The sequence below is a fragment of the Lepisma saccharinum genome, chromosome 14, assembly GCF_977018435.1.
Source record: "Lepisma saccharinum chromosome 14, izLepSacc3.1, whole genome shotgun sequence".
NCBI lineage: Eukaryota > Metazoa > Arthropoda > Insecta > Zygentoma > Lepismatidae > Lepisma > Lepisma saccharinum.
In genome coordinates, this window is record NC_139242.1 from 64804732 (window position 1) to 64832057 (window position 27326).

Genomic DNA, 27326 nt, shown 5'->3' on the forward strand with positions numbered 1-27326 from the left:
ATTATTGCATATACATTATCCTACTGGTTAGGATGACAATGAACTGAATTTATTTATTTGTGCCACTTCAAGTGTACTGAATATTCATCTAATGATCTTGTCACTGAAAACTCCACATAGAGTCCCAGCCTTCATCATTTTCATGTCGTCACCACTCATCATTGTCACGATTAGCCAGAATTACCAGAAAAGTTATGCCATTGATCTCCATGGCAGAATGGTGAGCACAGCATGCTACGATGCCAGTGGTCCTGGGTATCATAGCTTGGGCATTTTTGTTAGGGTGCTTTCATCACTCATCCTCATCATTGCAATTAGCCAAAAGTGACAGAAAAGCAACACTAAATAAAACTACAGAAAAGATATGCTGAATAGCAAAAAATACAATGCTGCTTTATAAATTTGCTCTAATGGATAGTGGAAGTAGTTTAAAGGTGATTGGACTTTCAGCAACAGTTCCAAAAACCCCTTTCCCCTTTTATGGAAATATACTTAATACAAGTTAAGAAGCATGCTCCTCCAATGTAAAATATAATGCATTTAAGAGAATTATTAAGTACCATGCATTTTGTGCTAGCTGCTCTAGTTTACAAGTAGTGTTGGGAGTTATATCGTCTACAAGATTTATATTGTGATATTGAAAAATATCGTCCAGGCGATATCAACTAGATGACATATCGTCACGATATTTTGGTGATATATATCATGGTCAAGATATGTATCGTCACGATATTTGGTGATATCGTAAAGTTTTGACAATCACCATGAAGTTTTTTTTAGCTATAAGAGTGAATTTTTCTCAGCAAACTTATTAAACCCTATGTAGCTAATGGTGCACAAACCAAGTGATTGTGTTTTTTGTTTTTTCAGAAATCTCATGAGTTAAGAGGAAAGTGTGAGATGGATAAAATTGAAGCCCAAAGTGTTATAAAGTTCCTGCATTTGAAGGGGAATAATGCCCAGCAGATCAATGATGAAATAAAAGCTGTCTATGGTGATGATTGCCCATCATATGAGACTACTGCGAGGTGGAAAAGGAATTTCCAAAGGGGATACATGTCACTGACAGACGAGCCAAGAAGTGGGAGACTGTCATGGACAGACGATGCTGTCAATGTGAAGAAAGTGGAGTGTTTTATCTTTGGAAGATCGAGGTGCAACCATCAAACAATAATGAACGAAACGGGGCTTAGTTATGGTAGTGTGTCAAAAATAATTCACGAAGAATTGTACATGACAAAGGTGTCTGCACGCTGGGTTCCACGCCTGCAGACTCCTTTTCAAAAACGCACACGGTGCGAACTTTCGAGGTGGATCTTGAACCTTTTGGAGCAGGATAAAAACACACACTGTGCGAACTTTCAAGGTGGATGTTGACCTTTTTGGAGCAGGATGAAGATGATTACTTTGGTCGTCTGGTAACCATGAGCAAGGAATGGAAGCGCTCCCATTCTCCCCCACCAAAGAAGTGAAAGGTGCAGAAGTTGGCAGGGAAGGTCATGCTCTCAGTTTTCTGGGATTGTCGCGGGGTCGTATTCACAGAGTACCTTGCGAAGGGTCAGACCATCACTGGCGACTACTACTGCACACTTCTGGACAAGTTGCAAGGTGCTCTGAAAGAAAAACGGCGCGGCATGCTCACAAAAGGCGTTAATCTCCTGGCCGATAATGCACCCGCTCATTTTTCGCAAGTTGCGATCGAGAAGGCAAGGCAATGTGGCTATGAAATTTTGCTGCATCCACCCTATTCTCTTGATCTCGCACCAGATGACTTTCTTATTCCCTGAAATGAAAAAACCGTTGCAGGGTCGGCCATTTGACAAAACAGATGACGTCATTATGGAGGTTGAGCAATGGTTTTCGTCGCAATCCAGGGAGTTCTACACCAAGGGCCTTCGGAAGGTCAAGAAACGATGGGAGAAATGTGTGACTATGGATGGTTACTATGTAGAGAAGTCCTAAGTCCCTCAATATAAAACACCAATTCTAGCTCGTTTAGAACAGGGTGATTGTCAAAACTTTATGATATCCCCTCGTATCGTGGCCGCGATATGTATTGTCAAGATATTTTGGCAATATATGTCGTGGCTGCAATATGTTTCATCATGATACTTTGGCGATATATATCGTCTCCACGATATTTTATGAACTGAATGTTTGTTGTAACTTTACTTATGGTAGCCTACATGTTCGATGCCTACTTTTATGTTGCTCCAGTCCTTCTTATTCTGTTTCTTCTTGCATTTATGAGGAAGCTTGTGCTGATAGGAAGGTGTGGGCGTGAATTATTTCTATTGAATACATCTCTTTCTCAGTATTTCGGTAAAATTTGCACATCGGTAGATTCTGAACATGTACTACGTGACATGTGTATATTGTCAACAATATAGCATCCATCATATTTATCATGTCAACGACAAATATAGTGTCCAAAATTAATCCAGGAGTTACCCTCTAATGCCACGCAAGCACTGTTTGATTTAAATAGGAAAAAAAAAAAAGCATTACAGTAAGCTGCACGAAAAATTAAAATTAGTCGTTCTGGGTAACTATTAATGATAAATGTGCACTGTAATCAGTATTAGTCTTAAATAGAAGCACTAAAAAGTCTAAAATAAAACTTCGTTGACAATGCTAGACGAATGCGGAAATATGGAAACACCTGTTACAGCTAAATTGGTCTTTCAGCACTTAAGGTACATGGAAAACATTATTTGTGAAGAATGAATTGTGCAGCTCACTATATTGATTTTTTGATATTCTAAAATAATTCTGATGCAGCTTATGGTGCGTATCTGGGATTGACTGCCCAGGAGGGCAAATTGCAAGTTTGTGTCCAACTTACTCCTCAATAAGTCTCTTTTGATGACTTTATGCCTACATACAGATGTACAGATGCTATTGAACCTTAACAGTGGTAGCGGATAGGTTCCAAACTAGGGAAGCAAGGTGCTAAAATTTGGGGGAGGGGCAAAGACAGCTTACTTTCCATCGAAGATAAGGTTGACCATAATGTGGGGACAAAAGTGGAAGGGGGGGCAAATCGCTGCCACTGAACCTTAAGATTGTTGAATAAGATTCTAATTTTATCTTGCCACTTCTTTCACGATCGTAAGTAGTACATACTGAAATTAGATATCTTATATGAATTACAATTGGTCATTATTTTGCAATGTTTGAAGCTGCGCATCTAGTACACAAATAGTGTGTGCATTGAATTGACTTGCATTTTACTTCTCTTGAAACAACAATCTAATTGTACCATTAAAACTTCATGTACAAAAGTACTAAATAATGACATCATGTTTTGCATTTTGTTTACAGGAACTCTGATTGTATATTAAATAATTGTTTATAATAAAAACACAGGAATGCTTGCTGAAAACCTATAATTACATTATCAGTTTTGTGGAAGCATATTATTACAAGTTGAAAAGTATATTGGAAAGGTAATAAAATATACTTAAAGGTATATCTTTAAAGAAAATTGTGAATGATATAATCATTATAGCCTTATTCCGCTTTATTTGTGATAACATTTTTCAAGTAAAATATTCGTATCATTTTCCAAGTTAGAAATAGGTTTAAGTCGTGAACATTTCGCTACACTAGTTTCGTATGTTGTAAAGATACACACACACACACACACACACACACACACATCCACGCACACACTCTTACTCTATTGAAGAAGAGGCGCTAAAACACATACTTTGTATTTTGAAAATAAACTTTGTTCACAGAAGCTAATCAGGACTGGCGTACATATTTAAGTAGACAAAAAAATAATGTGTCCCTTCACAACTATTTGAAACTTGAACCTTTCATTGAAAAAAAAACCTAGCTTGTGTATCACTTCCTTTAAAGACAGTGATGCAATGTTACACCATTCATTACACCAGTAAAATGCACCGCGGCTAATAAGGATTATGATCTTCATGAAAAGTAATGAAACACTCATATCTCCTATATTCATTCAGTGTTGTGAAGTACTGCCCGGTAGGGAAGTATATGTCTCCATGATATTTATCGAGGAGATAAATAGAAATCGTGGTGGTGATATATGTATATAGTTACCACGATTTGAGTGCCAATCAAGACCGTGGTTCAAGAAGTGGAAGGTTTTAATTTATTTTGTTTCTTCGTACATTGTCAGCCAGAACAGCGAATATCTGATTTTCCGCGTACGTCACTACAACTCAAACTTTATAGCATTCGCAGATAAGCTTTAGTTTTCTTTGTCTATCATTCATAGTTATAGGTCTTTTCCAGTCTTACGGCAGGCGCACTACATGCTGGCAAGGGAAGTGGGGAAGAGATCAATCCTGGGCAATAAGAAACGTAGCAGCCTGTAGAACGAGGTGCGCCCAGCGCTTCTTGCTCTCGACGCCACCGTTTTGTCTGGTTGGTCTGCTGCATATTCCCCGCTCCCCACTTCCCTTGCCAGCATGAGGGCCGGTTAGTTCATTAAACTCTCCAGCCTAACTATTGCCTATTTTTGTGGGAGCAGGAAAAGGTTCTTAAAAGACCTTGCCTTGACTCATCTCACCCAGCAGGTCGTTAGGTGCTGGGGCTTGCCCTGAGTTGATAGATTCCTGGAGATGAGGCCTGCTCCGGAAAAGCTTCTTAACCCAGATATGCCTACCGTCCTTCTAAAAGGACACTTTGCCTGTTTGAATCTAAATACCTCTGGAGGGGTCCTAAACCCTGCGTGAGGCTAGTTTTGTCGATTTTGCAGCATTGCATTGTTCTTAGAACAAAGCGTAACAAAATGCATACAAGTTCCGGCTATTGTTATGTTCTTTTTCCTTATTTGTGTTTATGAGTCTGTGAAGCCATGTCATTTCCTTCACACTGCAGAATGGAAGGGTAAGTTTTCTTATCTTTTATACATGTTTCAGTTACTTTATGAGCATTACACGTTTGCTAGGTTCATATGTGTTTGCCTAAAACCAAATAATGTTCAAAATTTTAATACACAGAGATGCAAAAATTATGTAAAGTTAGGTGTCCTTTTAGGAGGACAGTAGGCACTTGAGGGTTCTTTGTGTTTACCTTCATTCATTTATATACAATATTATATTAATATATATTTAATATATTAATTAATTATTATTATTTAATACATTGATATATATGCCAGACCCCATGGCCGAGTGGTTAGCACATCGCGCTGCGACGCTAGGGGTCCCAGGTTCGAATCCCGCTCCTGCATGGTTGTTTGTAAATGTCCATTTCATCCTCATCCCATGGAAGGCAATGGCAAACCACCATGGGTTCACATTGCCCAGCGACCTTCTGGTCAACAGACCTGCCTTCAATAAGACAACTCATCATCATCATCATCATTAATATATATATATATATATATATATATATATATACACACACAGAGTGTCCGAAAAGTCACGCAACCCAGTGTTTACGATCGTATAACGGAATAGCGAAACGGAATGAGAAGAAACGCTTTCTGCCAAGAGAATGCCCTGTATATTGGAAAAATTTAGAGAGACAAACATATGTAAGAACATGCATGTTTTAATAACAAATAAGCAAAGTGTTGCCAAAGGCGGAAAAAAAATATTTGCAAATCGTGTATATTGATGCACAGAACTCATTGAGGTAAATTATTGCAACATTTCACAATACCAACGAACAATTTGGATGGCCATCTAATGAATTTGACAGAAAAAGAACTTTGACGAAGTTTCAAAAACATTGCAGAAGGGAATAAATGGGCTGTTCCAAAAATCGATGTTTTCACAATATTACGAGGGACACTGGCAACACTGTTGGTGTCACGTATCACTAACAGACGTGTTTCACCTCAGGCTATCACACTAAGGCACTTTTAACGACAAAGGAGAAAGTTGGTTGTTCTCGAACATATGCAATAAATTACATACACCTTGCAACCCTGAAATGTGGTTTCAATTGGATGGGTATGTCAACAGCCAAAATTCCAGGCATTGGGAGACAGAAAACCCACATCAGTTGCATGAACTACCCTTGCGCTCTCCCAAAATCGGTGTATGGTGTGGAATATCGCGACGTCGTATTGTGGGACCGTTATTCTTTGAGACAACAGTGGATACTGCTGTGTACGGGGATCTCATAATGCAATTCGTTGCTCTCCTGGAAGAAGATGAACGTGATGCTTGGCTACAACAAGATGGAGCAACTTGCCATACATCTAATGACTCTCTTCGTACGCTGAGAGAATTTTTTGGTGATCGTCTAATATCCAAGGATTTATGGCCCAGTCGCTCGCTCGATTTAACATCTGGAAATTTTTTTTTTCTGTTGGGTTACTTAAAGGGGAAAGTGTGGAAGCGGCCCCGGCGCCCACCCAGCGTCGAATAACATGGGTACCTGGGGGAAACCCTGGGGGGTAAAGGCGGTCAGGGGCGTGATGCTGATCACATCACCCCCACTCACGACCGGATCAAGAAAGTGTGGGGCGTTACCCCCACACCCCCTATATGCCTTCATGGCGTGGTGCTATGCACAGGGGAACACTTTACCTTTTTTTTTATACCAAACGGGACCCAGAACATTGGAGGAGCTGAAACGAAAAATTACACAGGAAATTAATAATATCGGTGTTGCAACCCTCAGGAAGGCCAACTTATGTATCCCAGAAAATGGTGGACACTTCGAACATTAGCTTTAATTTGTAGTGATACCCACATTTCAGGGTTGCAAGGTGTATGTAATTTATTGCATATGTTCGAGAATATCCAACTTTCTCCTTTGTTGTTAAAAGTGCCGTAGTGTGATAGCCTGAGGTGAAACACGTCTGTTAGTGACACGTGACACCAACAGTGTTGCCAGCATCCCTCGTAATATTGTGAAAACATCGATTTTTGGAACAGCCCATTTATTCCTTTCTGCAATGTTTTTGAAACTTCGTCAAAGATTTTTTTCTGTCAAATTCATTAGATGGCCATCCAAATTGTTCGTTGGTATTGTGAAATGTTGCAATAATTTACCTCAATGAGTTCTGTGCATCAATATACACGATTTGCAAATATTTTTTTTTCCGCCTTTGGCAACACTTTGCTTATTTGTTATTAAAACATGCATGTTCTTACATATGTTTGTCTCTCTAAATTTTCCCAATATACAGGGCATTCTCTTGGCAGAAAGCGTTTCTTCTCATTCCGTTTCGCTATTCCGTTATATGGTCGTAAACACCGGGTTGCGTGACTTTTCGGACACTCTGTATATATTCATTATATACATTTATTTATGTTACGTAAATTTTGTATTACAGAGGTGTTACACTTAATGAAATGCTTTCCATCCTCGAGAAGAAAGATGATGATGATGGTGATAGTTTACAACATGAGTTGGATATTGTAATAATGTCACAAACCAATGCCACAGGAGATGTCACCGATGAAGGTTCTGGAGAAGATGATTCAGTTTCATCCAATAACCTACCAGGATCTAAGTTGAATGCTAAAGCAGAACTCTTTACTTCCAACAACGATGAGATAATTAGCAATTTGGATGAAACTGTTTCCCGAAACAACAATCAAGATTCTCCGTCAGTGTCATCTAGTGAAAATAATATAAGTGGACTAAAGGAAAACTGAAGGTGTCATTTAGTGACTAGCCAACAATTCAGGAAGTATTCAATGAAGAGTCACCACTCAAAATGTTTTTGCATTTCTTTGATGATGCTATTGAATTGTTGGTAGAACAAACTAACAGATATGCAGCGAGAAAGAACAAATCAGGAGATGTCAGTGAAGATGAAATGAAGTGCTTTTTAGGAATTATTTTGTTGAGTGGATACAACCAGGTTCCTAGAAGGCATCTTTATTGGGAACAATGTAAAGATACAAGCAATGGCGCAGTTGTGAATGCTATGTCTAGAGACAGATTCGAATTTATTATGTCAAATCTGCATTGTTGCAATAATAAGCATTTGGACACAAGTGATCGTTTTGCAAAAGTGAGACACCTTTTCAACATATTGAATAAGAAATGTCGGGAAATGGAACCACACTTAGAATATCACTGTGCTGATAAGGTCGCCACGGATGCAAGCAATTTATTCAAGGCAAGCCAATCAGGTATGTCTACAAGCTGTGGGTTGGTGCTACTTGTAATGGGTATGTTGTTTGGATGGAGCCATATCAGGGTGCAAAAGCGAAACTACCTGATGAATACAAAGTAGGCTACTTGGTCTTGGCCCATCCGTGGTGCTCATGTACACTGATGTTTTACAATCTATTGGGTCTCACCCTTATCATATCTTCTTTGATAATATTTTTACCACAATTCCTCTTCTTACCGAACTGAGTCTGTGTGGTTGTAAGCTACCACACAAACAATTAGAATATGTTCTTATGTATTTGTTTCATGTTAAATAACATTTCTTTCCCTGAAGAAAAATGTGCATTACTTAGTTACACTAACATAATGTACCCCCTAATGCCTACTGTCCTTTTAAAAGGACACCCTCTAGAGCATTGTTGAAACTAGATATTTCAAAATAAACTCTATTTTTACATTAATCTGATTTTTCTTAATGCATTAAACACAAAAAACAAGAAAAATTAAAGAAAAAAATTTTCAGGCATATCTGGGTTAAAGCTGTCCGCCATAAGAGTAGACAAGACTTAGAGCCATAACGACTAATTCCATGCCAGTAATCAACAAATTTTGCAAACTTTACATGAAATAATATTGTGACAATGGAAAGAACATGTTTGAAAAATTATTTTGGTTGTAATGGAAAAAGGTCACAAAGGCTACTTTGATTTTGCAACCTAGGTAATTCCCATTAATTTTTGTACAATATATTTACATGCTAATTATTGCATTACACTTTATATTCTTTTCTTGCCTTCCTAACGTATGTACGAAGTACACATCTTACAATGTAGTTTTTTTTCCATCCGAATGTGATGAACCGAACTTCGTTGTCATTACATGAAATACTCTTCTGTTTGTGATGGGAAATGCAGCACAGAAAAGGGGACGATACATATCGTTGGCGCCGACACGATATGTATCGTGGAGACAATATATCACCGATATCACAATATGGAAAAAATATCGTATCGTATCATCTGTGACAATATTTTCGTGACAATATATCGCGATATCTAATTTCCGATATCGTCCATCCCTATTCACAAGGGATACATATATTTTTAACACCCCAAAAACAGCATGTAAACCTGGTCGTTTCAAGGGGGAAGGGACATTTGCACACAATACAACACAAAACAAGAAAAATGCAATTTATTGCAAGTTTTCAACATTAAATATATATAAATAATTTCATATACAGATCATTTGCTTTTTCTGCTAAGAGTTGCACAATAATTTTAAAATTTACATCAGCATTTTTAGGCATGAAGCAAGTATTACAATTCTTTGTTTTTCTACTACAGAATAGGGAGGGGGGGCAGTTCTTATCACCACATCACTCTTAACATACTCGGATATGCACCTCATTTACACTTATGTTGTGAAGTTAAGCAATTCTTATTGCCAATGACATTTTCAAACAGGCTGTCCTTTTCTTATTAAATCAAAATGGAAAATGCAAGACATCTTATTTCATTTAGCATCTGTAGAGCCATGCCAAACTATCATTGATCATAAGGATTTGTAACCACAACTAAGCATGTGAGATAAGCAATATTTACCTTACTTACATATGAGAGCATGTTCATAAACAAATAATAACTAAGAATATCACTGAACTGCAATTTTACAAAATATACATGCAATTATAGCCCTCAAGTGGAGTTATACACTCCAACTGCTCTGCTATACCTGTATCTTTTCCTATTTTGTGCAATTACTGTCCATCTATTGTAATAACTCAGAGCAACAATAAAACATATTATAAACTATATTCTTATAATATAATAATGTAAACGGCAATACTTAAAAAGTCTCAAACAGGAATTCAAAAACAACTCTTTGAGGAATTATCATCAGATTACAATGCAAATTCTACTCAAAACCAAAATTTGCATTGGTTATCAACCAGAAATCCATCTACTCAACTGCAACACTACAATAGACTATAAACTTGCGTTATTAACTGTTGTACAGTCACGGACACTTCTGGGTTGTAGTGATCGCATTGAAAGTTAATGCAGTTGTTACAACCCAGAACTGTCCTTGACCGTACACCTTCAGATTTGATAAACATTTTCTCTGTATTTCAGTTCTTTTGCACTCAATGTTTACATTAAAATATGTGAGCAAAATAACTTGTACAATGTACAAAAAAAAATATTGAATTATATCACTGAGTTAGCAATATTTTTCAATGGGCAGCTCAAAGAAAGTATGTCATGTTCTAACAAGTTTCAATTGCTGTATATGCAGGGTGATACTTATAGAACCGGCCTGATGAATTTGCTAATAATGCTGCAGGTGATGCATACAACTGCTCACAATTACGACATAATAATCCATCGGCCACGCTTAGTTGAATGGTGTGCAGATAGTCTGACACATGGCAGGCAGAACTTATGCTGCAAGGTTCAAGGACACATAGCGGTGCATGTATGAACTTGTTTGCAATGCCCAGGCAACAGGACCCCAAGAGCAGCCTGGATTTTTTTATTTTGGGAGTTACTGAAGGACAGGGTATATGCAAGCAAACTGCATACGTTACAAGCTTTAAAGGACAACATTTCGGCTAAAATCAGGAACATCACCAGAGAAACACAGTGGCAGAGTGCAAACGTGGGTGGAGGCAAGTCTTCTTGAAAACGGCGGACACTTTCAACACATGCTCTGATCACAATCAACGGCACACTATCCAAGGTACTTCAAGTATAAATTACGTTACTATCTATATGGTATATGTTATATTACAGCTCATTTTGTCAGGTCGGTTCTATAAGAATCACCCTGTACTATTTTATTCCTTTCACATCACATCTTACAAATCCTCTCAATGGTTTCAAACATTTGTCGCAAACTGTAGTGTCATATACATTTGCATATTAATGGGAATATGTCCACTCAGAAATGTAGGTCCAGAACCATTCTTTGAGAAATATGAAACATCAATAGCTATATTTGCTACATGTCGCATACAATCAGATTTATATAAATTAATTTCATCTTTAAAATGCCTTAGGCCTTCCTGATGGCATAGTGGTAATCCTGTTACCATGTAATCAAGAGGTTTCAGGTCCAGATATGCACTGTGGTTGGATCCCAATTAGCCTATCTGAGCATAGAGTGGACTTAAAACAAACTGATCAATTTTAACAGCTTTGTGTGCAAACTGATTTCAGTGTTACATAAACAATAGACTCTTCTTATGAAATATGCTTGTGGAATCATCTTTCTCCCTGTACAGAATTTATTTCTTATCTACACTTTTTTAAAACTCAAAATAAACCACTAAATAGAATGAGGAAAGGAACTTATTTCCACTTAAATTTGTTATTGATATTCAAACACAGATTAAGCTAACTGCAGGGTGTTTCAATAAAAAGGTAACTGAAAGTATCCAAAGAACACCATGTTCAGTTACCTTTTTATTGAAACACCCCGTATAACTTGGAATTGTGAGTTGGCAATTGCAACTGGTAGCTTGAGCAACATTAAGTGATTACAATTACATTCAAACCTCAATAAGTTTTTCATGGGAATGTCTATAAAAAAACGTGTAAAAACACTTAATGTAATAAAGGGGATTCATGCCTAACTTAAGCCTGAACAATGTACTTGCTATTTCACATTCTCATATTAGTTAAAACACTAGTTAAAATAGTGGATGTACAATAGCAATGAGCACATCTTCACAGGATTGTACGAACCTAAAAGTAATTGTACTGGGAAGTTTTGACTATTGGAAGACCTGCTTTGATTTGAAAATAATACTGTACTACCTTTATCCTACCTTCCATGATGTCTGTAAGTTTCAGTTGCTTTAAATCAATAATGCTGGACACATTTTTTACAACTGTAATGATTATTTGAAGTGTTTCAATGTTTATTTCATTTGATAAACCCCTGAGTTATTTTTATTCTTAAGGAAAATTATAATTTTAATCCTTGAAATTATCTCACTTCATCAGAAAAATATCCATACTTTTTTTTAAAAATCTGGTTTAATTTTTAATAATCTTCATCTTGACATGGAATGGTGTATCTACATAATTATTTTTAAATCTATTTTGAAATAACAAAACTGGTAATAATGTTATGTTCAGTGCAATGTTTACTGGCAATATATACTTAAAATTTGAATTTCACATTGTAATATAAATACAGTGAAATTCTCAATTATATACTTCTTATGGGACTTTGTTGATCTCAAATATTACTGTTTAGAGGGGACAAAAGGTAGGAGTGGGAAATGGAAATCTTTCTTCCTGCTCATTCATTTAAATATTTAATAAGTACCAGTTTTATGAACTGTGCTGTTCTTTCTTATCAATTGTTACCATAATATGGTATGAACATGTTCACACTACACATTCAATATAATTTTTACATTTCCATTAAAAACCTTTTTACAACGATTATGACTTCAGTTTCCTTTAATCTAATACCTTGTGTAACTCACTATTTTGCAATTAGACCTAACATGGTTTGCTTTTTTGCTTACTCCAATTCCCTAATCAAGGACACATGCACAAACACACACATTAATCTTGTGAAACACATGTGGAAGTTCAACACTCATAGCATGAAAATTAGGCTATTGTACATGAACAGTAGTGTTAAGGATCATATGTAATTTCTTCCTTCAGTACTGTAACTGCATTCAGATATTACTTGAAACTTTTTGTAAAAGCTCCTCCCACTTGTGATATGTGATTTTTCTGTGGACTTCTTTTTCATAAAATTAATTAGCATTGTACAATTGCATCAGAAGGCAAATTGAATTGTTCTAGCCGTTATAGAGGATGATTACTCAAGTTTCCAGGCAGAATTCAAGTATAGTTAAAAATTTTGGCAAAATTCATGGTGCGTAAAGATTTTTCCTCGACAAAATTTGTAGCACAAACAGTATCATATCCTGGTGAAATACATACCATAAAATATATATTTTGAAGCTTTCATAATGAGGAATTAGGAAGAGAGATTTTCTCAGGATTCAATTCAAACAATGTACATTTGCATGGCACGGCATAAAAACTCTATTCAGAATGGAGGAAATAATCTTCAAAATGATTTTGTACACTGGATGGCCGCGGTGGCTCAGTCGGTAACGCATCTGACTACCATGCTAAAGGTCCCGGGTTCGATCCCCAGCCGGATCAAATCCGGGAACTTTTTTAACGGTGGAAGCGGCCCCGGCGCCCACCCAGTGTCGAATAACATGGGTACTTGGGGGAAACCCTGGGGGGTAAAGGCCGTCAGGGGCGTGATGCTGATCACATCACCCCCACTCACGACCGGATCAAGAAAGTGTGGGGCGTTACCCCCACACCCCCTATACGCCTTCATGGCGTGGTGCTATGCACAGGGGAATACTTTACTTTACTTTACTTTACACTGGATGGAATATTCTATATATGACTGAAGCAAAGCTAGTGCTCAAGATTCAGAACAAAAATGAAGTCAGCCTAGGACCCCTCCCACCATTTTTTTTTTTAATCTGCTCCAGCAGGAAAAATATGAAACAAATTTTCATCATTCTTCTTTACAGAAAGTTAAGTGATGTAAAACTATTCGTAATACTGTGGGTAAAGCTACAAATATTATTTTTGGCTTGAGAAGTGTGGATATTGTGAGGCTTTGTATGTTGCATTGCATTCACAACTGATCAGCTCACAAGGAGAGTGCATGGTTTGAGAAATGAAGTTTAGGACAACACTTCATGTAATGGTTGGGTACCCTATAGGTATTGATATGCTAAGTTACTACATGCACTAGCCAGCAATTTCCAAGGAAAAGCACTTCAAAGTTTCAGAGCTTTCCAAATACCCCTCATGAGGCAAAGGCATTAATTGATTGCCAAGCAGCATGGTACATTTTTGGATGTTTTATTATTGTTATTATTATTAGGGCTTGGAAGTTGATGACCTAAAACTCTAAAAAAATGACCTTAAAATTATTAAATTACCTAAAAATCGTAAAAAATTACCTAAAAATATTTTTTACTCTTAGAATGAAAATCGATAAAACCCGTTGTTTGGTGGTTTGAATTAATGAAGCAAAGGTGAAAACGGAAATTAGTGCTAATGTAGTTTTCTTTACTTTTACTTCATCACATAAAATACACCTTAAGGTTTTTTGTGTATAAGTCATTCACCTCCTTTCAGAGTGGGCCTTACACGATAAAGTAGTCAGTCAGCATTTGAAAATAAAGTTGTGTTTTGTGTACACCAGATTATAATTTTTTGGTATTTTGACTAATTTTACTTTAAAACAACAGATTAAAGCGATACTAGTGGCCAACAAGGGAACCTCCAAGTAGGCTTCACACAAAGTATTTTAAGTTTGCTGAAGGAAAGATGAATACATATACCACAATTAATTATTTAATCCATTACCAAACATTAATATTGTGCTTTTGCATTGACTGTATTTTTACTTAATGGCAAACTTGCTAAAAAGACAATGTCATGAAATGTAAATATGTAAGCTATGCTAGCAAATGCATTCAAAATTCATGAAACGACGGGGGGAAAAAAACATGAGCCATAGATTATATAATCTCCGAGTACAATATTCATGATGCCAAATTTAACAGAGATGATTTGATAGATTTGTTTTTGGTTTAAAGCTTCTGTAGAAGCGCAATGTACTTTTTCCTTATTATTCTCTTCCTATCTTTTTTTTATTATTATTCTTTTAAAGATTTGCTTATGAGTGGAAGCAACCTACCTCACTTCAGGTACTTCTAAACATACTCACTGCATTTGTGAAATTGCAAATATCAGCCATGCGAGTCCTAAATAGGTTTATGAGGTTTTGATAGCTACTGTCACTCCCATCATCACAGTCTGAAGTGTACTTGGAAATCTCAAGACTCACTCAGTCAATATCCCAAGAAAATCTCATCATACCATAAATGTTATCAAAAGGTTATAAACTCAATAATAACACTTTATTAATGTTAATGATACAAAACAAGTTGGAACTTTTCAATAGGTGAAAAATTCATGTTTAACACTGGCCTTTTACCATTCAGATAGAACTAACAAATGAACTTCCTTTTATCACGTTCAGAAACATTGATACTGTTTTGATGCAGGCTGAAGGTATATACTTCTCTAAAGAGATCCCCACCACCAATGTTGGAATACACAGTATACAATATTTTATACCATCCTGTATAGCCCGAACCAAATTCGTGTGCATCCATATGTTTAGTACCAGTGAACATAATGACTTCTTTTCGATGTACAGATCCCTTTCTCTCCTAACAAGTACACACACACACAAACCTAGTGCCAAGAGTCTTTTAAGTCACACAATGATAATTTTACACCACTTCAAACATGCTTCCAATAACTTTAGCAAAGTTATAAATAGACAATACATTTCATGGTACAAGTTTCATAAATTCATTTTAAGATCATCCAAAACATTTCACTTCTTGTATATATATATACATATACACACATTTCAGACAATATCAACAAGGTAAACATTCTTAAGGAATTTTTTTTCAAAGCACAGCAATATATATATATATATATATATAAATACAATGTATTCTGTGGGTACACAATATAACTTAAAGAGATAAATGACAAACAAATAAAAAAATATATATATATCACATGATGTTGACTAAATTTAGCTGATGATATTGAATATTGATTATGTGTCAACGAGTGCCATTTTATACTTTCACAGAAATTTTGATTCCTGTTCTGATTTGAGGCTAGAAGCTATGCAACTTGTATAAACTTTATTTACTTACATCTATAAAAAAGTATGCTGTTTTAACAGAATTTCAGCCTTTTGATTCTCGATTGAACCTCAGAGATTTTAATCAAATTTTGTCCAGTTACTCTGTGGATTTTGTTTCACTGTTGGAGGTACGGTAATTTTTGTCATTTTCACAAGATCTTCAAAAGGGTCCAATGGTGTTGAACTTGAGCTCCGAGATGCTAAACCTGACTGCCCTAAACTTGGAGAGACTTCACTTGGTGAGCAAGAATTCACTGACGACCCACCGTTGTGCAAACTTATGTTCTTGAAATCAATCCCATATTCTTTTAACAAATCCATGTCGTGACTATCAGTGGAAGGCTTGGTAACTGTCGTAGTGGGAACGGAGTAGGATGGAAACCTATGAACTTCATTTGATGCACGAGAATTCGCTCCAAAATCTAGAGAGTAACTTGGAAATGATACACTTGCGGTGTGTGAAGGGTTTAAGGATAAATCACTACGGCTGGCGGAATCTGTTCTCGCTTCCCTTTCCTCTGCTTTTAATGGTACGTGGCAAGTGTAGAGCGGATTTGACAAACAACGACTGTTCTGAGACTCCCTTGTCTCTTTTTGTGCAAAGAAACTACTCACTGACTCAAATGTTTCAAACAGATTGCTACTGGATCTTGAAGCTTGCTTATACCCTGTGTCCTTGGACAAAAGAGGGTCAAAATCCTCATCACTTGGTGTGGAATCTAGTCTTATTAAGTCACTAACCTCTCGTGGCTACAAACAAATCAAAATTTACTATCAATTCATAAATATCTGTTGTCATACAACATTCAGGAAAGATTATACTTGACCTTTGAGTTATTTTCCTAACTTAAAGCCATGTTAGAAACACAAAACGTGTGAAAGGTGGGTTTAGAATTAGCCAAGTGAGTGTATGCAGCCAGTGATCTCTGCATCCAGAAGCACATTAGGTACAATACTTGGGAAACTGGACTTTAACCACTAATGATTTTTGAAATCATATTCCAGAGACTGTCTCAATCTTGACTTAGCAACATTTCAATATCCATTGTTTCCAACTTTGTAGGAAAAATCCACATTGCTCATTTTTTTTTATTTGTAATTTTTATTTATGTTTTCAATTATACCACTAGCATAATCTGGTAATGGCACCAAATATTGATCACTTGGATCTGGGTAAAGCAGACCACAAATTTTCTTGTAGGTAACCTTCCACATACAAACCAATCACTCAAATACTCGCAAAACAGAGACAGACAATCAAAAACAAAGGATTTCAAGAATCATAGCTAGTTAGAATTCCAGTTTATGAAATATGAATTTCAAAACTAACAATTGAAAAAAAAAAAGCAAACAAAAACTTTTAACTAACCTTGGCAGCTCCATCTTCAGGGGGAGTATTTGCTTTCTCGTCTAGGACTGAGCATTTCCTAAATATCACATCTTGCAGGTCACTCATTAGATTTATGTTAATTGGTGAGATTTGAGGGCTTGGTGACTCGCTGTCTCCTTGCTGAAGACTTTCAGGGGAACCTGGATCTGATGAAGGACTCAGTGCATTGTATTGCTTTGATCTGCAAACAAGAGTGGCCATACAATAACCCTTACGAATGGCTGCATTAAATTTTTTTAAAAGAAATATTAGGAGTTGAAAGATATTTAACTGATAATTGAATGGCTGGATTTGGAATGAAGTAAAACTTGTAAAGGTAATAGAGATTTTAGGCAAGTTGTGCTATAGTGGACACTTCTGGGTTGTAATGATACAATTACCTTTCAATAGTCCTTACAATCCAAAACTGTGTATGACTCTCCAACACAATTTGTAATACAGATTCCTTAGCAGTTGTATTCTAGATTTCAAACTCATTGAAGGAAATACTTTGCAGGAATTACAGTGATTTTATCATTAATCTGCTTAAATTCCACCCTGATGGAAATAAACAAGTGACAAACATCCTATGAAAGCACTGTGCACATCAACTAATGCCTCACCTATTTTCTACGTTGCTTTTCCTTTGCTTCAAGGGGTCCTTTCGGTACGACATTGAGGCAACGAGCCCTGCTTTTGTTCCTGTAATTGTTCGAGGCCGTCTCTTCTGCGTTGGTGAGGTGGGTGCTGACTTGGGTGCTTCATCTTTACAGCTCTCGATGTTCACCATCACTTCCTGACTGTCAAGTCCTTCGCGGATTTGCAAATCACGGAACTTTGATCTGAATCCCTTGTAAGCACTTCTTCCACGTTCCTTCACTTCCTTACCCCTTTCTTTCACCTACAGAAATCAAACACATCCTGTGTAAGAAAACGTAAACTTTTTTGTTGGAAATTGGCATTCAAGTTAAGAATATGATAGATATTTAACCATAACAACCTGGAAAAACAATTAAATGTCATACCACGGTGAGAGAATACCAATGCCCCACCTACTACAAAATAAATCTACAGGGATGAAAATAAATTACAAGTCACAGTTTCCAATATTTTGCCAAGTCATTGGCAAAAGCAATGTTCCTTTTTCATATTATTTTAACACTAATCAGATAGCAAGAGTAGCACATTTTAAATATGTACTGGAACCCAAATTTTATGTTCCTCAGGGAAGGGGGAGGGGGATTGAGGGAAAATATAAAATCTGGGGAAATATTTAACACTTTATGTTTTATTAGAACCATGAGGATTCAGTCTATAGTGCTGGAAAATGTAAAATTTGAGAAGACAAAATTGATGTTCCACCCTATATACATAATTACTGTGTCGAATTTCACATTACAAAGAAATCATAGAATATCATTACCTTTAAGCGACAGGAGATTACTTGATACTCAAATGGCACCTGCAGAGTGGTTAGCACAGCAAGCTATGATGCCAGGGTTCCCGGATTCGAATCCCAGCATGGGCATGGGTGTTCTTTGTGACTGTCCTTTCACCAGTTTCATCATATCATCACTCATTGTCAACTTTGCTATCAGCCAAAAGTGGCAGAAAAGTGAATTAAAATAAACCAAATCAACTGGCATTAGCTGATACAGACGCACTGGTAAAAATCATAGATAATTTTACCAATTTGATATTTCTACTTCCAACTACCCAGCCTGTATAATAATCCTGACACTGTTATTTTTATGAATTTAAAAGTATAGCCCTGAAACATAGCTACACTGAAGCACAACTTTCCACTTGGTGCTGTAAAGCGGAAATACAGGTCAGACACCCTAAACCAACCACAAGCTGCAAGCAACCCCGCCACAATCAACCTCCAGCGGCCAATATAATATAAATGGTGTGCCTTCCCCTACTATTCCACAACTTCCAACCGTATATCCAAAGTCCTTCTCCCATATGGCATCAAAGTAGCGCACAAACCCAATTCCAAAATAGCTGATAAACTGAACAAACACAAATGGTACTTCCTCTCCCCCCTTGATAACCCAGGTGTATACGATGCAGAATGTGAATGCAAGGCACATTACATTGGCAGGTCCATCAGATCTGTCAATGAAAGAATCCAACAGCACCTAGAAGTTGCAAAAAAAAACCCAACCCACTACTGGTCTTGCTAAACATATCAAATACAGTAGCCATAAAATTCAAAAGGATCAAGTCAAACACACTGCCCACACGCTCGTAGACACCAAATTAAAGGAAACGCACGCCATAATGCACTTCCCGCACGAGCTAAACCGATAGAGGAAAAGTGCACCACTCTTGGATTCCCCTACTACAACAGTTATCGCCCGGAAATAGCAGACGACACAGACCCAGATGCACAGTTAACAACAGTGCACCTAGCGGCAGCCAGACAACTGCAAACAAAAGATGCACGCCAAGCAACAGTACAGCAAGTTCCAACGAGGATGGTGGCAGTGGCCACTGAAATTAATTGAAAAAGAAAAAAACAGCTTCGCGGATAAAAGTGAGTACCAGTTTCCTGTATTTAAAAGTATAATTCATACACCCTCTTTTTGTAAAACAAATATCAAAATAAGAAGTTTCTTTTTCAAAGCAAAACATTTTGCAGTTACTTGATGAGGGGAATAAACCATTCAGTGGCTTCATGGAACATTTGCCAGCTTATATTGAATCAATAAAGTATTGGCTATTAGTAAATATTATATTGACATCTTATTAGCAAAAATTTCAGCAATCCATCCATACTATTTTTAATTATACAAAGCATAATTATTGAAAACTTTCTTTTATCCTGTATTGTCTTATATGATAGAGAGGTTAGTGATAGAGAGGCTACCATCTAGGCTGTATAAGTTTGGATGTAACTTTCATCCATCGTGAGTCCCCAGGATTTCCTCCAAACCAATCAAGATAATGGTTAAAACTGAATATATATTTTAATTATTACAATCCTTATCAGATGTTTTACTTGAATTTGTTGCAACTACAACTTCCAACTACCCAGCCAGAGTTCAAATCATTTACCAGCCAGATAGAGGAGGATATTCTATAACCATGACTGTAAAGTAAAGTGCTTGCACTTGACATGAAGGCTGATAGAGGTGTGGAGTTAAGGCCCCACACTTTCTTGATCATGACCGGAGGTGGGGGTGATGTGATCATACTATGCCCCTGGCCACCTTTAAACTCCCCCCCACTGTTTCCTCCACGTACCTACTTTATACAATGCTGAGTGGGCCCCAGAGCCACTTGAACATGTGGTAAAAATCTCCACCGCCAGGGATCGAACCCGGGTCTCTCGCATGGTAGTCAGATGCCCTAAAGACCATCCACCATAACTGTGATCTATTTAATTACATTTATTACATTAGGGGTTAGTTTGAGCATGCACAAAAAAAGTATTTAGCTTTGGTATGTTGTGCGTATTTTCGGTCACTAACAACTTGGTTCTGTAACTTCAAAAACTTGAAAGTTATTTTACTCACAATATACTCATGAATAATTGCAGTTTTTCAATACATTAGTGCAGAGGAAAGTTATTGGAGCAAATGTAGGAATGTGCAAAAACAATATCATATGATCCTAATATTTCTTTGTTCCTAGTTTGGAAGTGGTTAGTACTATTTCATGTTTTTCAGTGCAGGAATATTAAACAAAGTTGAGCTCTGGGTTACAAAAAGACTGTTAGACAAAGAAAGCAAAGGAAAGAATGCACTCAAAGCATTAGATATTGTCAATCAGTAACAAGACCCACAGCAAAGACAGCTAAAAGGTGTAATGTAACCATCACCTAACAACATACAGGTTTACTTTTCACCTTATCACAAACTGTTAAAAATCTCAATTACCCGCTTAATAAAAGCATCAGTTCAACAGCACAGGAAGATACTACCATCATAGCATACATCCAAGACAGAGAAATGCAATATGCAAGCCAGAATGCAGAAAGAGCAGATATAAAAAATGTAATATTACTTACAGATTTTACAGCAGACTTCATAGCTGGATTTGCCTGGAAGTACAAGCACCATATTTGATACAGGTATATTTAAAATTCAATTTTACGCTACAAAAAATTTAGTATTGCAGCATGCCACTGAAAAGCAATATTTGCAAGCTTCTCCTGCATGATATACAATGAAATAACACCACGTGCTTTGCATTTATTTTGTATTTTGGTTAATTTTAAATACATCATGGATGTGAAAACTCACTGAGTGCAAGATGCCTAGAAAGCAGCTGCTTTTTCCAAAAAATCGTAGCAGTGTAAAGTTGATATTCTCCTGACTAAGACTTACCTTGGAGGGCCAAGGTATTATACATGTAAGTCTCATCGGATCTTCAATCTGCCCAACGTATTTATTGGGAGCATTTATTTCTGTCGATATGACAGTTCAAAAAGCAGAACTTTGGAAAATTTTCACCATGTTTTGAACAAGACTTGATGTTCAGTGATTTTACTGAATGGTCTGACAATGATTCAGTTTCTGTTTTCAATGTGTAAACAATTTAAGGCTTAATGCTATAACATGGCTAAAAAAAAGAATTATTACCTCTCTGGAGGGGGACATTAAAAATGTTTGACATGAAAAAAATATTTAGAAACAATTAACACATCTGAAATAAACATTCATCAAAAGTGCTACTTCCACAACCATATTCAACTAGCAAATGCAAAAAGGTAGCTAAGAAAGCACATGTTGTAAAACTTTTTCCCCAAAAGTCAAGTTTGCACAAGCAAGCATGCACACAAAATCTCACACACATGTAAAAAATCACAATAGAGAGAAAATACGTGTACATAGAAAAGGGAAAATATAAGGAATGTTTTATGGGAAAGCTTTTCTGTGAAGTATTGCAATATTTAACTATTGTTTACAGATTTTCCCTAAACTAATATTGTTCACAAGTTCAAGACAGCTCAAACAATTGTGGGAAAGGTAAAAACATAATTATGCTTGATTTTAATAAAACTGGGGAACTAGACACACCATGTAGAACATGAAAAAAAACTGTGTGCGTTTCTCTCTATGAAAAAGAAGATTAATCTCTGCTTCATATTACTCCATTAAAGATTAAAACATGAAATAAAAGGAGATATTATATCTGCAGAACAACAATGTAGCTTAATATAACAGGCATTGCAAGCTGAAATTTATGAACAAATTATTATTGTAAAAAATAGATACAAGCTTTATACACAAATATAAATAAATGCTACAAACTACAGCTACTAGTTACACATAAATAGGTTAATATTCCTATTTTTGTGTGCTTATATTATTATTCTTACCTTGCTTTTTACATTCTTGAAAAATGCACTACCTTCTTTCTTCATAGTTGCTGCCCATTCTTTATACTGTTGTTTTAATTTTGAGCTTGACTTATCAGAATAATTACAGGCTTCCAATTCAAATTCATCAGAAAATCCCAAGCCAGAATTCAGCATATCCAACCTTTCTTCAATAAACTGAAAAATAAACGACTAACTAATGAAACCTGAAGAAATTTCAGAATGAAGTATGTTCTCAATTTACACATCGCAAGAAAATATCGGATTTGCACTCATTTATTAATGCAGTGTATTTATATTCTGAATGAACTATAGACCACATGTCGGCATTACCATAAATGAGAAATAAAAATTAGTCTACACATGTAGTAGCTTCAAAAAAAAAAGATCCAAATTTTGAAACCCATCTTCGTTCTTTTTCAGAGACACAAGAACTAGCAGGACAAAACTTTCTCGTGTCAAGGGAGTTTGAATGTATTTAACCATTTACCTATTTTAACGTTATTCCTTTCTCAATCCCTGAAGATTCAAAATATGGATCATTTTGTTCGATGCATGTCTACACCATCATTTTTTTATTTCATGTATTATTATTATGGTACAACTGTGGACTAGATAAATAACTTAGACAAATAAATATCATGACATTTCAGAAGAAAATATATTGCAGTCTTCAAATAAAATTTTAAATTGCAAACAACGTATTTGATGTAATGTTTTGACTACCTTTACTCTTCATTGTTTGCAACAAAAAAATACAAAATCTACTTTTCACACAGGAAAGTGGCCTCCTTGTTAACAATATTAGCTGTTTTGAAGTATTACCTGTTGAAATATTTGTAGCTGCAGCATGGTCCTAAGGAAAGGTTGCATTGCAGAAGAACGGGATTCTATGAAGGCTTCGCGATCAAATGAGATCTTTTCTCCCTGCCGAAAGCGAAGAGCATCTCTATACCCTCCGATTAACTGCACTAAAGCTCTCAGAAAAGCACGCGAAACACCGTCTCCCAACAAAGCAGATCGATTCCGAAGTTGGCGACGAAGAGAATGTACCTGTAACAAACACACAAAAGTGAAGACTACTCTACATGTGACAATGTAAATAAAAAAAAAATACTCTAGAAATTGTTGAGAATGACATTCAATGATATTAAAGCTAAAATAAAGGACTTCGCAAGCATATGGTGGCATACGAAAATCTTTCAAAAGACACCATTCTTTTATTGACTTTTACCCTTGTTAAAATAAGTAACAGAACTTGGACAGTAATAGAAGAAATTGAAAAGTATATCTACTCCTAAGTAAAAATGTACAAGGATGTTACTAATTAAGCCTTGCATTAAAGGAGACAAGCAACAATTAACTCACCACTTCTGGTGGAAGGCTCTCAAGATCACTAAAAGGAGTTTCCACTTTGTTGTTGTCAGCATCAAGAATCACCACTTCACCAAGGTCATTCCTCCTTACTCGCTAAACGAAAGAAGAAAATATATTAGTAATGCCCCATACCTATTACATGTTCAGCACGCTTATCGATTACGCTGACACATTATGTACAGGAAAGATTGAATTAAAAGTTGGTGAGGCATCAGGTACCTCTCTTCCATTTTCTTTCTCAGACTATATTTTTAAAATTTATTACCATCTTCTTTTGTAATACCGCCCCGCACCTCCACCACGTCTAAGATCTAAGTTTAGGAGATCGTAGATAGGCTATAACAGTCTTTGGCCACTCGCTTGCTAAGCGAGAGGAACGTTGTAAGAGAAAGGAGGGTAGCTCTGAAGAGCTACGTCAACCTCAAACAGCAAGGGGTCTAGCCCCTTGAAATAACAACACAGGGTCATCTGTCTAAAAACACTACACTTGACTGAACAGGCCGGGTGAGGAAGGACATAAGGAATGTTCGTTTACCTGTAGTTCTGCTGCAATCTCTTCTCCACTGGTCCTTGTTGCTATGTGGTCCTACTCTGTAATATAACGGACGAGGGAGCACCTCCGGGCTCCAAACTCTGTGCTTTCGTAGACCGATATTCTAAACGATAAACTTTAACTTCCCAATCGTTCGTTCGCTCCTTTATCTAAACTTATGGCAACTATGGAGCTCTCTCGCGATAACTGGATTCGATGTAAACTAAGAGCAACTAGAAACGGAGTTCTTTTGTAACTACATCATCTGACAGAAAACGGAAGACAACTAAGCAAGAGATTTTCTCACGCGACCTATTTAAATGAAATTCAAACTATCGGCCATTAAGACAGTTGATTCAATCGCATCCTTTCTGAGGAAAAATGCTCATTTCCTGATTTTCATATTATGCGAGCCTAATGCAATGTCAGCAAATCTTTTCCAACTCTGCTGAAGATTGCTGACATGATTAGCTTTTAAGAAGCTTTTTTCCAGTGCTTCAGCGGGACCCTTTTCATAACATGATTAGATTATTCATTTATGCTGCCTGGGTCCTAGGTTCGACTCATGCCTACGGCATGACATGATACATGTTTTATCATCAGGCATGAGCTGATACCACTTTGAACTGACACACATACTGATTTCAATACACTTACACATTAAGATCTATACAGATGGTTGAAAACTGTAACAATTAACCTTTTGCAGTCGAGAGTCTCTCTGAATGTGAACTTTTCAAACTTGCTGTTGATGTATTATCCAAATTTACAGTGAAGCCAAACAAAGACTACTCTTTAAGGATATGAAATCCCCATCCCAATTTTGAAAATTGGACGTATCCCGCTCGACCCCTAATTGCCACATGGAGTGAACATGCTTTTTTTTTCTTCTCCATTATAACATTTAAAAGTAAAACATATTAGTAAAAGTCAGTAGTTCAAGAGTAATACCCATCCCAAGTTACATAACATAATTCTTGAAGGAAAAGAAATCAACATTTCAAAATTAAAAAATAGTATCAATGAATATATTTTCTTTGTCATTACAGTATGTGATACCTTCATACGTATATAAATGAACAAAAAAAAAAGACAGAATTGAATTATCGTGTAGTTTTCAAGAAATGACGTGCTAATTGCTGCCATGTTTGCTAAATGTTAAATATTGTTCAAAATGTTTATTAATATTAGTATGTTAGTATTTCACACCAATTATATCCCAACGATTTACCAAGAGTTTTGCTTTAAAATATTCAAGAATTACATCAGAACATGAAAATACATGTCATTCATACTATGGAAATGAGAGACGCGGTAATAGATAATTAAGATAGTCATGTTTTCCACGAAGCTGTTTTACATTATTTTCTATTAATTTCGGTACCCACTGCCACCATCCTCGTTGGAATTCATTGTGTTGTTGCTTGGCACGTTTCTGTTGTTTATTTCTAAATCACCACTAGGTGTGCTGCTGTTGCCTGTATGTCTGCGTATATGTCGTCTGCTGTTCACCAGTGTTAATTGCTGCAGTAACGGAAGACAGGCATGGTGTGCCTGGCCACTATCTATGTTCAGTTCATGGCTGTAGTGCATGATGGCGTGTGTTTCTTTGATTTTTGTGTCTATGAGAGTGTGTGCTTTGTATTTGACGTGTACTTTCTCAATGTTATGGTTGTGGAATTTGATATGCTTAGCAAGTCCAGTGGTGGGTTGGGTAGTTTTTGCATTTGAAAGGTGCTACTGAATTCTCTCACTGATGGGCCTGATGGATCTGCCGATGTAATGAGCCTTGCACTCGCATTCAGCATCATGGACGCTTGGATTGTTGGGGGGGGGGGGGAGAGGAAGTACTGTTTATGTTTGTTTAGTTGGTCAGCTATTTTGGACGTTGGTTTGTGTACTGTTTGGATGTTGTAGGGGCGGAGGGCTTTGGTAAGGTGGTTGGATGTGGTAGGATGGTAGGGAAAGGAAAACCACTTGGTTTTGCTACTGGGATCTGGTTGTGTTGATGGTGCAGGTTGTCTGACTTGGATTTCAGCTTTGCTGCACCATGTGGAGAGTAGACATTCAGTATATTCATGTTTTAGTGCCAGTTCCGTGATGACTGCTATCTCATCCCTCAGGTCTTCATCCCTACCATCCTACCACATCCAACCACCTTACCAAAGCCCTCTGTCCCTACAACATTCAAATAGCACACAAACCAACCTTCAAAATACCTGACCAACTAAACAAACATAAACGGTACTTCCTCTCCCCCCCTCAACAATCCAGGCTTCTTTGATGCTGAATGCGAGTGCAAGGCTCATTACATCGGCAGATCCATCAGGCCCATCAGTGAGAGAATTCAGTAGCACCTATCAAATGCAAAAACTACCCAACCCACCACTGGACTTGCTAAGCATATCAAATTCCACAACCATAACATTGAGAAAGTACACGTCAAATACAAAGCACACACTCTCATAGACACAAAAATCAAAGAAACACACGCCATCATGCACTACAACCATGAACTGAACATATATAGTGGTCAGGCACACCACGCCTGGCTTCCGTTACTGCAGCAATTAACACCGGTGAACAGCAGACGACATATACGCATACATACAGCCGACAGCAGCACACCTAGTGGCAATTTAGAAAAAAACAACAGAAATGTGCCAAGCAACAACACAACGAATTCCAACGAGGATGGTGGCAGTGGCTACCGAAATTAATAGAAAATAATGTAAAACAGCTTCGTGGAAAACGTGAGTACCTTAATTATACATGTTATGTTATCACAGAATCCAAATTTCCCCACAATACTGGCAAAATTAATGGAGCCTTTGAACTTTGCA

At 36.8% G+C, this 27326-nt stretch overlaps 2 protein-coding genes across 3 annotated transcripts in view; one reads left to right on the forward strand and one right to left on the reverse strand.

Moving 5' to 3' along the window:
• The window catches only part of LOC145998971 (DENN domain-containing protein 1B-like), a 64019-nt gene that overhangs the window by 21678 nt on the left and 15015 nt on the right, over positions 1-27326 (reverse strand). The window contains exons 7-13 of one of the 2 annotated variants that reach the window (XR_014443353.1): positions 23943-24044; positions 23400-23627; positions 22575-22751; positions 21261-21293; positions 17866-18143; positions 17243-17444; positions 13493-16623 (exon numbers count right to left, since the gene is read on the reverse strand). Coding sequence is in view for 1 of the 2 variants with exons in the window: in XM_083135811.1 (XP_082991937.1) it covers positions 15952-16623; positions 17243-17444; positions 17866-18143; positions 21261-21293; positions 22575-22751; positions 23400-23627; positions 23943-24044 (1692 nt within the window). In the remaining variant the exon portion in view is untranslated. Of the gene's footprint in view, positions 1-9245; positions 16624-17242; positions 17445-17865; positions 18144-21260; positions 21294-22574; positions 22752-23399; positions 23628-23942; positions 24045-27326 lie in introns of those variants that run through there. The other variant, XM_083135811.1, reaches the window with a different exon arrangement.
• On the forward strand, positions 901-1377 carry LOC145998388 (protein GVQW3-like). Its single transcript, XM_083134793.1, has one exon. It carries the CDS (start codon positions 901-903, stop codon positions 1375-1377), a length of 477 nt encoding a protein of 158 aa, XP_082990919.1.

Coding starts and splice junctions, on each gene's coding strand:
- LOC145998388 (XM_083134793.1), top strand. CDS start 901: ATGGATAAAATTGAAGCCCAAAGTGTTATAAAGTTCCTGCATTTGAAG.